Source organism: Carassius gibelio, chromosome A25 (assembly GCF_023724105.1).
Source record: "Carassius gibelio isolate Cgi1373 ecotype wild population from Czech Republic chromosome A25, carGib1.2-hapl.c, whole genome shotgun sequence".
Classification (NCBI taxonomy): domain Eukaryota; kingdom Metazoa; phylum Chordata; class Actinopteri; order Cypriniformes; family Cyprinidae; genus Carassius; species Carassius gibelio.
Genome location: NC_068395.1, coordinates 2,106,822 through 2,118,735, shown reverse-complemented (window position 1 = coordinate 2,118,735; position 11,914 = coordinate 2,106,822). Strand labels below are relative to the sequence as shown.

At 35.4% G+C, this 11,914-nt stretch overlaps 1 protein-coding gene across 1 annotated transcript; it reads right to left on the bottom strand.

Moving 5' to 3' along the window:
- Positions 1–258: 258 nt before the first annotated feature.
- On the bottom strand, positions 259–11,656 carry LOC127947071 (guanine nucleotide-binding protein subunit beta-5a-like). Its single transcript, XM_052543999.1, has 11 exons — positions 11,417–11,656; positions 8,953–9,089; positions 8,782–8,823; positions 8,132–8,208; positions 7,631–7,763; positions 7,408–7,551; positions 6,988–7,079; positions 4,042–4,090; positions 3,088–3,184; positions 947–1,113; positions 259–862 (listed from the first exon to the last, which is right to left on the bottom strand). The coding sequence occupies exons 1-11, from the start codon at positions 11,523–11,525 to the stop codon at positions 851–853; spliced, it is 1,059 nt and encodes a 352-aa protein (XP_052399959.1). The 5' UTR covers positions 11,526–11,656; the 3' UTR covers positions 259–850.
- Between the last annotated feature and the right edge of the window lie 258 nt (positions 11,657–11,914).

Genomic DNA, 11,914 nt, shown 5'->3' with positions numbered 1-11,914 from the left:
AAAACATTAAACAATTAAATTAATTACAAATTCTTATTTAAAAAAAGAATTGATTTTGGTTCCAGCAAAAAAAGGGTAATGGTCTTTTCATTTTTGGATGAACTGTCTAATTAATAACTCTAGAAAACTAGAAAACTGTATGCTTTACTGAACAGTTACTATTATTATGAAATAAGTGATTAATTTAATTGCTTAAAACTGATCTAATAACAACAAAAACAACTTCTTGAAACATGAAATAAAGAGACACCACATACATTTAAGCATTTAGAATCCATTTATTTGGTTTAGGTGCAGGGATATATGTGTCGATATGACAACCTATATGATATGATATAATGGTGTATACACTTTGCTACAGTAAGAAAGAACAACTATAATGGCATAGTAATTAAAAGACAATGAGACCATAGCGAGTAAGAGACAATAACTAAATCTGTTCGCTTGCATATTAGAAACAGAGTCCGCTAAACAATCTTTATCTTGACTCATAACAACTCAAGCAGTCAGTCGAGACATCAGGGTCTCTGCTGTGCTTCAACCTCATGCACAGGCCTAAACAACATGGAATATGTTTATATTTTTAGATTAATGTTTTAGATATATGATTTCTTGGATCATGAGCTCAAACACATTCATACACATAAACTAGAACGCTGTCATAGAAACAGAAGCCATCCACACCATCCAAGTCCATCCCATAATACCAAGCATGCCTAATGTGCTGATTAGAGTTGGATGCACTACAATCCCTCTGTATCATATCCTCTACTGAGCTCAACACACTATTACAGTCTGCAGCTTATCCGTGAATCCAGACGTCAAACACAAGCAGAGGTTCAGCAAACATTCAGGCCCAGACCTGGAGAAAGACGGAACGAATGTGAGACTTTCATCACAACACTTAATATACTTTAATTGTGTTGTGACCTTTTTGTCCACTGACCCGTAATGTGTGATCCCAGGATCCCGAGCAGAACGCCGTTCCGTCCGGAGAAATGCGGAGCGTGCTAACTCTGTTCTCATGTCCAAACAGGATGGACACGCGGGTGCCCTTTAAAACGTCCCACACGTTGATGGTGTAGTCATTGTAGCCACCGAACAGCAGCCGCCCTGCAGGAAGATATTAGAATATCACAAACAACAAACTCCTTCAAATAATAAAGCAATCTTGGTTATTCTTGTTAACAAAAAAAACTATATATAATAATAATAATATTATTATTCATAATAAAACATACATGCATGCATACATACATGCTACATACATACATACATACATACATACATGCATACATACATGCATACATACATACATACATACATACATACATACATACATACATACATACACGCATACATACACGCATACATACACGCATACATACACGCATACATACACACATACATGACATGCATACATACATACATACATACACACATACATACATACATACATACATACATGCAAACATACATACATACACGCATACATACACGCATACATACATACACACATACATACATACATACATACATACATACATACATACATACACGCATACATACATACATACACGCATACATACATACATACATGCATACATGCATACATACATACATACACACATGCATGCATACATACATACATACATACATACATACATGCATGCATGCATACATACACACATGCATGCATACATACATACATACATACATACATACATACATACACACACACATACATGCATACATACATACATACATGCATGCATACATACATACATACACACATGCATGCATGCATACATACATACATACATACATACATACATGCATACATACATACATACACACATGCATGCATACATACACGCATACATACATACACACATACATACATACATACATACACACATACACGCATACATACATACATACACGCATACATACATACATACATGCATACATGCATACATACATACATACACACATGCATGCATACATGCATACATACATACATACACACATGCATGCATACATACATACATACATACATACATACATGCATGCATGTATACATACACACATGCATGCATACATACATACATACATACATACATACATACATACACACATACACGCATACATACATACATACACGCATACATACATACATACATGCATACATGCATACATACATACATACACACATGCATGCATACATGCATACATACATACATACACACATGCATGCATACATACATACATACATACATACATACATGCATGCATGCATACATACACACATGCATGCATACATACATACATACATACATACATACATACATGCATGCATACATACATACATACATACACACATGCATGCATACATACATACATACATACATACATGCATACATACATACATACATACACACATGCATGCATACATACATACATACATACATGCATGCATGCATACATACATACATACATACATACATACATACATATATATGTTGTCGTTAAAATTGTAAATAAACTTTGCAGTATCTGCAAAATGTTAATAATTTCACCAAAACAAGAGGCATCATACAAAATGCATGCTATTTTTTAATAAGTATTGACCTGAATAAGATATTTCACATTAAAGACATATAGTCCACACGTCAAAATAATAGTTGAATTTATAAAAATGTCCCCATTCAAAAGTTTACATGCACTTGAATCTTAACACTGTTGTTAGCTGGATAATCCACAGCTGTGTTCTTGTTTTTTTGTTTAGTGATGGTTGTTCATGAGTCCCTTGTTTCTCCTGAACAGTTCAACTTTCTGCTGTTCTTCAGAAAAATCCTTCAGCTCCAACAGATTCTTTGGTTTTTCAGCATTTTTGTGTAGTTGAACATGGACATTTTTATAAATTCAACTATTATTTTCTCATGTGGACTATATATCTTTAATGTGAAATATCTTATACAGGTCAGTACTTATTAAAAAAATAACAGGAATTTTGTATGATCCTTCTTATTTTGGTAAAATAATTAACATATTGCAGATACTTCAAATATCACTCAATATGCTTACCACTGAGGGAGAAATCCACACTAGAGGCTCCAAATATGATGCTCTCTTTAGAATAAATGGCCACCTCTCTGTCTGCCCTCAGGTCATAGAGACGACACTGTAAAGACAGAAAATAAAGATCAAACAAATTAAACACATTTTTTTATTTAACTACAGTAGCTGTGTACATTTTATTAATGAAGTCTCTTCTGCTCATCAAGGCTGCACTGATGTGCTCAGAAATACAGTAAAAACACTAATACTGTGAAATATGTGTTATTTTAATTTAAAACAGCTGTTTTCTATGAAAACATATTTTACAATATATTTTATTCCTGTGATCAAAGCTGTATTTTCATCATCATTACTCCAGTCTTCAGTGTCACGTGATCCTTCAGAAATCATTCAAATATGCTGAAGAAAAACAGTGTTGAAAAGAGTAGTGCTGCTTCATATTTATGCAGATACCATGATATACTTCCATTGTTTTTAATAGAAACAAATGCTTTTATTCAGCAAATATACATGTGACATGACAAACATTTATAATGTCACAAAAGATTCTATTTCAAATAAATGCTGTTCATTCTATTTATCATAGAATCCTGAGAAGAATAAAAAAATGCTCACAAAAAATATTAAGCAGCAAAAACGTTTTTTTACCAGTGTTTATTTGATAATAATAAGAACCAGAGAATAATAAACGAACACTAATAATAATTGAGCATTAGAATGACTTGAATGCATCATGTGAGACTGAAGACTGGAGTAATGATGCTGAAAATTCAGCTTTACAACAAAGGAATAAATGACATGTTAATATATATATTACAACAGAAAATGGCTTTTTGCTAATTGTTTAGATTAAATAAATGCAGCCGATAAGACTTCATTAAAAGCATTTAAAAATCAAAACGTTTCCAAACTTTAGACAGGTAATCATATGAAAATAATGCGAGAAGGGAAAAGACTCACAGTAGCATCATCTGAGCCTGAAGCGAAAGCATCTCCGCTGGGATAGTACCTGCAGCAATAATAAAACACTACTCAGTAACTCACTTAACACCACTTCAAAGTGCTGTAAAGTCCCTTTTAAGACAATCAGATAAGTCGATGACCTATTAGCAATATTTGTAATATTTGTAATTTTTGCTTATTAATATGATTGAATTAGATCATTGAAGGTCAGTAGCAAAGACATTGGTTGATAAAATGGGATTAAAAAACATAAATTAGATTTGCATTTGATGGTTTTTATTCATTTTGAGGAATACTGAATCTGTGCAGTGAAAAGAGTATATAATGTTCATATTTAATCTAGAACTACAGTAAGATCATGTTCACCCACAACGCTCTGCACTAACTCCCGATTTCTCTCAACATGGCAACACAAGAGCTGTCAGTCAAGACATGGGAAACAAAATAACTAGCGTGCAGTGGTGGACAGTAACGGAGTAGCTTTACTTCATTACTGTACTTGTACATTTTTCAAGTATCTGTACTTTACTGGAGTAGTTTTATTTTGAGTAACTTTTACTTTTACTTCACTACATTCCAAAGCATAAGATCGTACTTTTAACTTCACTACATTTCATAAAACATATCGTTACTCCCTATAATATATCACGTGCTCCGACACGCAGAAGCGGTGTCTGATTCATCATGAATGAACTGAGTCTTTTCAAAATAAACTTTACTCAGATCGCGAATCGCACTAAACGATTCGTTTACGAATTGGAATGATCCAATTGCAGCTGTTCTGGAGTCGACCCCTCACTGATTCAAATGAACCGTTTATTTAGTGTGAGTCTCCTGAAGTAAGAACCGGGAGATGAGCGCGCGTGCGTCTGATGTTGCTAAAGTAAGTTATTAATGTTGAAATTTAGGATTAATTATTGTAACTGAAAATCATATTTAGGTCAAAATTGTAAGTTGTTTGGGAACTAAATCCGCTGTAAATAGAGAACTATTTAAGCCCACTGAAATGCTCCAGTGCAAAGCAGACACATCTATCAGTGTCTCCGTGTATTAGGTTAAAAAATAAAATAAAATAACCTTAAACTAACACAGATTAAATAAAATAACTTATGCTTGTCCAAATTCCCCGCAACCGTAATATTAACAGTTTGGAAATGGAGTTATTTTTTACATTATTTGGTCGAAGTTTTCAGATCGGCAATTCGGAGCCTGTTCGCGACTCCGTTGATTCAGATCGGGACTTCGGAGCCTGTTCGCGACTCGGTTGATTCAGATCGGCACTTCGGAGCCTGTTCGCGACTCGGTTGATTCAGATCGGCACTTCGGAGCCTGTTCGCGACTCGGTTGATTCAGATCGGCACTTCGGAGCCTGTTCGCGACTCCGTTGATTCAGATCGGCACTTCGGAGCCTGTTCGCGACTCGGTTGATTTAGATCGGCACTTCGGAGCCTGTTCGTGACTCGGTTGATTCAGATCGGCACTTCGGAGCCTGTTCGCGATCGGTTGATTCAGATCGGCACTTCGGAGCCTGTTCGCGACTCGGTTGATTTAGATCGGCACTTCGGAGCCTGTTCGCGACTCGGTTGATTCAGATCGGCACTTCGGAGACTGTTCGCGACTCGGTTGATTCAGATCGGCACTTCGGAGCCTGTTCGCGACTCGGTTGATTCTGATCGGGATATTGGAGCATGTTTGAGATTTTTTTTAATTCAGATCTGGACATCGAAGCAAGTTTGTCAAACGGTTAATTGGTGATAAATGAATATTTGGACTTGAGGCTTTTTTTTACCTGTCGATTCAGCATGTGCATGGACCCAAACACAAAGGTGGACACACTCTAGACTTAATCATCAGTAAAGCTCTAACTTTTTCATCCATTGTTATTAAGGACGTTATTCATAACCGCTCTGAAAATAAGTAAATATTGTAAGCTGATGCTAACTGTCTAGCTAACAAGCTTGCTGGTGCTAACTTGAGGTAATTTTTATAAATAATGTCCAAATATTTTTATTCAACCACCTATATATATATATATATATATATATATATATATATATATATATATATATATATATATATATATATATATATATAGATTATATCTGGTTAGAAAAGAAAGGATGTGATGTTCAGAACATGGTAACTACAGTAATTATCAAAGAGGGGAAGAGATGCACCCAGTTTGGCCAGGGGTGTTTTTACACCCCAGACAAGGTTTGAGAAGGAAAAAATCATTATGAAAATATAATTATATTTTCCTTAAAATCTTCAGGCCTTATTATCATGTCATATATAACTGTGATGTTCTGTAAAACAACAAACTTTAAAATACTTTGTTCTTACTGGTGAAAATCAGATGGTCATCTCTGTTTTCTCTCAGGTACATCACAGTGTAAGCTTCACAGTGAACACTACTCTCGTAAGTGTAGTCCATATCAACAACAAAAATATATCTTCACTCCATATAGTGGTTATTTTGGAAAAAATCCCAGGTATTTTGAGCAGTAGGATTATATAAAAAAAGTGCTAATATAAAATTAAATTAGCCTATATAAAATTGCAAACATCTATCTTTCAGTACTTTTTTACTTAAGTACATAAAAAATTTAGTACTTTTGTACTTTCACTTGAGTAAAATTGAAAAAGGAGTACTTTTACCTTTACTGGAGTAATATTTTATTATACGTATCTGTACTTGATCTACTCAAGTACTTGATTTGTGTACTTCGTCCACCACTGCTAGCATGACTTATTTAAAAAAATACTAAATATTTTCTTCTAAATTAAAAATATGTTACTTTACTAGTTACTTAAAAAAAAAAGTAATCCGATTACCTAACTTTACACCCAGCATTGTTGACCAGTGCTGTCAAGGCCTTAAAATGTTACTCAGTACGCCTTTTTTTTGCTTTGACAGAATCTGAATAGAGAAGAGGCACTCACCGCACGCTGTTGATGTCTGATTCATGAGTCTCAAAAGACTGGACACACTGTCCCGTGCGCATGTCCCAAACACAAGACTTCTTATCGCAGCCCTGAGAGACGCGAGAACATGTCAAAGGTCACTGTACAGGCACGTTAACAGCTCAATTTAAAGGGACAGTTCACCCAAAAGTTAAATTCTGTCATTAATTACTCTCCCTCATGCCGTTCCAAACCCATTTATCTTCAGAACACAAATTAAGATTTTTATTTGTGTGAGTAATTAATGACAGAATCTTCATTTCTCAGTGAACTATCCCTTTAAGAAAGCAAATATGGTAAATTATAATCTCATGTTGACTGTAAGGTATTGTGTGACATTGTTATTTTTAATGGAAGCTTTGTGTGGTTTGTGTTTGGCATCAGCCGCTCAGTTCCCACCCCTGAAACGAATGTGTTTCCGGTCTCAGAGGGTGCCAGATCCAGACACAGCACATCAGCCGCGTGTCCATGGAAGCTCTGCAGCATCTGACCGCTCTCTACATCCCACAGAGCACACGTGCCATCACCGCTAGACGTCAGGATCTACCGCAAACACAAAACACACCACAACCAGTCAAATGCAAGACACCGTCTCATTATTTCACCACGTATTCACACATACCTGCATATCTGAGTTAGTAAAGCAGCATGCAGACAGGTAGTTGGTGTGCATGGCCACTGATTTCTTCTTAGCGGCGAGGTTTTCATTCTTGTCCAGGGATAGAGGGTACACAGAGCACTTATTGTCCAAGCCACTGCAAAAAACATAATAGGTGTAGTATGTAATATTTACAGCTAATGGGTAATGCAGTCCAAATTCAAAATAATGGAGAGAGTTGTTTCTCCCACCCCTCCGTCCTCACTAGATGCAATGCTCACGCGGGTTGCCAGATTGAAGATATGCAACAGGAACGAGCGCAAATGACAATGGATATTTTTTATTATTTACTAAATGTGTAATTAAAGTTTAAAGTGTGTGACATCTAAATGAAACATAATAAATATTGTTTCCTAAAAACTCCTAAAGCTTTCCAGCCTTTACATAGGTCACAATTGGTGTATTCGGATGTTTATTGCTCAAAGATAGCGATATAATGCTTAGTGAAAGAGCCCAGAGACTTACCCACAAGCCACTGCACATCCAGAGGGGGCGTAAGCACAGGCCATGACCCACGTACAGGGCATAGTCACCGCATGCTCCTGTCAGGACATTTAATATATTAAAACAACCTTATTATAGCTAAAAAAAAAAAAAAAAAAAAAAAAAAAACATAAAAATATAATTCTGTTAGTTGAAAATTAAATTAATGGTAACTGAGACAAAAATAAAGAAACATATTTTATTTCAGCTAGTTTCCACAGAAACATTTTCATTTAGTTTATATTGATGTACTAAAATAACTAAAACTATACAAAATTAATAAAAATAGGTAGACTTAAAAAATGTAAAAACTAAGAGAAATCTCAAAAACACAACTTTATTTAAAAAAAAAGTGTTTTTTTAATGAAAAAAATAATAATACCTGAAAACGGTATCTATAATAGTATCTTCATTAAACGCTGATTATTAGTAATATTTTATTAAAGATCAAAAAGATTTGAAACAGAAGTTAAATAAGATAAATTTTACACGAACATTAGTCAAAAGCATACTGTACACATAATTATATAACAATTATATAATATAATTAGTGACTAATGCTATAGGTAAACTTTAGAAAAGAAAATTTAAGTATATGATATCAATTTTTTGAAGGATCAGGTTCATTTCACCTTATTTGTTGTAAATGCATCCCATACGATCACTTTTCCGTCCTAAAATACAAAAGAAAATTCAATAGTTATTGATAAGATTACTGAATTTTTTTGCATCATTTGAAAAAGTGTGTCACTGTGAAAGGAAATGACAGGGATGGATAAGTGATGAGTGATTTATAGACTGACCTGAGATGAGCTGACGATTCTCCTCTTGTCTTTACACCAGTCCAAACACAGGACTTTATTTCCATGGCCTTTCAGAGTTCGTCTGGTCTTCATGATAAACTGACCCAAAGCCTCAGTCTTCTCCGCCACTTGATGTACTGATGGAAAAGCCACAACATTAATGCCATTAAATTTATTTTACTGTTTTTATTTTTCATTAACCTGCCTGCAGTTAATTGCATCTTATCAAACCATTAGTGAACAAGCCTTAAAAAAATATAAATAATGAATGAACAAGCTAATAAAAAGTAATGAATAAATAAAATGTGTAAATACATAGAATAAATGTTAAAAATACTTAATATATTACACAAAAAAACTGAATAAAAAAAGCTTAAAATGGAATGAAAAATGTCCTTGTTAATTAATAATTAGCAGTGCTGTTATTGTTGTTACAAAAATTTAAACATTATATAAACAAAATATTAGATTACAAACTTACAAACGGTTATTTTGATACACTAAAATAAAATAAAAAATTCAAAGCTAAATAGAAATATAACAATAAAAAAGAATGAAAATGACAAAAGCACATAATAAAATTACTAAAAAAACTAAAATAAAAATCGAAACCAAAAAATATGAAACCACTTAACAATAAGGTTCATTAGTTCATTAATTAACTAATTTAGTTAAAATGAACTACGAATGTACAGAACTGATACAGAATTTACTGTATTAATCTTAGTTCATGTTAATCTCAACATTAACTGATTCATTATTAAAATCAAAAGCTGTGCTATTTCACATTAATAAATGCACTGTTAATTAACATGAACTAACAATGAACGACTGTATTTTCATTTACTAACATTAACAAAGATGAATAAATACTGTAATAAATGTATTGCTCATTGTTTTGTTTTTTTCATGTTAGTGAATACATTAACATTAACGGACATTAATGGATCCTAGAACCTCTTAGTAATGACTGCCTTCTTTCTGAGAATATCATAATGTGATGTCACAACCACCATCATCATCACCATCATCATCATGACCATCACCATCATCATCACCATCATCATCATCATCACCATCATCATCAACATCATCATTACCATCATAACCATCATCATCATCATCATCACCATCATCACCACAACCACCATCATCATCATCACCATCATCATCACCATCATCATCACCATCGTCAACATCATCATCACCACACCCACCATCATCACCATCATCATCATCATCACCATCATCATCACCATCGTCAACATCATCATCACCACACCCACCATCATCACCATCATCATCACCATCATCATCACCATCATCAACATCATAACCATCATCATCATCACCATCATCATCATCACCACAACCACCATCATCATCACTATCATCAACATCACCATCATCATCACCACCACCATCATCATCATCCTCACCATCATACTATCATCATCATCACCACAACCACCATCATCATCATCACCATCATCATCATCATCACCATCATCATCACCATCGTCAACATCATCATCACCACACCCACCATCATCACCATCATCATCACCATCATCATCACCATCATCAACATCATAACCATCATCATCATCACCATCATCATCATCACCACAACCACCATCATCATCACTATCATCAACATCACCATCATCATCACCACCACCATCATCATCATCCTCACCATCATACTATCATCATCATCACCACAACCACCATCATCATCATCACCATCATCATCATCATCACCATCATCATCACCATCGTCAACATCATCATCACCACACCCACCATCATCACCATCATCATCACCATCATCATCACCATCATCAACATCATAACCATCATCATCATCACCATCATCATCATCACCACAACCACCATCATCATCACTATCATCAACATCACCATCATCATCACCACCACCATCATCATCATCCTCACCATCATACTATCATCATCATCACCACAACCACCATCATCACCATCATCACCACAACAACCACCATCATCATCATCACCACCACCATCATCATCATCATACTATCATCATCATCACCACAACCACCATCATTATCATCACCATCATCATAATCATTACCACCTATTTCATCATCATCACCATCAGCATCATCATAATCATCATCACCATCGTCATCATAATCATCATCATCATCAACAACACCACCATCATCATCATCACCATCCCATCATCATTATCATTACCACCTATATCATCATCAGCATCATCATAATCATCATCACCACCATCATCATCATCAACACCACCACCATCATCATCATCGTCTTCCTGAAACCTGCTCAGTTGATCTAAATGGCTAATAACTCCGATTTCCTCTTCAGTCAGGCTTACTGTATGCCAGCTATGGTGTTGACATACAGTATATCTTCATTAAACACACACACACAGACGGCGCTCGGTTCTTACGCTCGACATCGTGCAGTTTGGCTCTCTCCTCCTCCAGCTTCGTCTTCAGCGTCTCAGACTCGGTCTTGAGCGTCGCCAGAGTGTCGCTGGGCTGCGCAGCCATTTCCATGATAAAAGACAAGATTTCGCGGAGGCGAGGAGTGTTTTGATGGGAAGAAGAGCCTGGAGACGGAGGAGAGTCAGTGGAGACGGAGAGCACGGATGATGGCGTGACGTCATGAGGGACGCGCGCGCACTCGCCCGCTCTCTCTCTCTCTCTCTCTCTCTCTCTCTCTCCAGCATCCGTCTGAACCCCCAGAGAGGCGCTCGGATGTGCTTTATTATGATCATTTTGCGCTTTCCACGCCTGCAAGGGCTTCTCAAATCCCTGACTGGAAAACATATGCGCTACAAATTCAGTATTCCATTTTATTACTCTTGTGATACACACCACTTATAAATAATAATAATAGTTATATATATGATTATATGAATTATGATTTTACACACACACACACT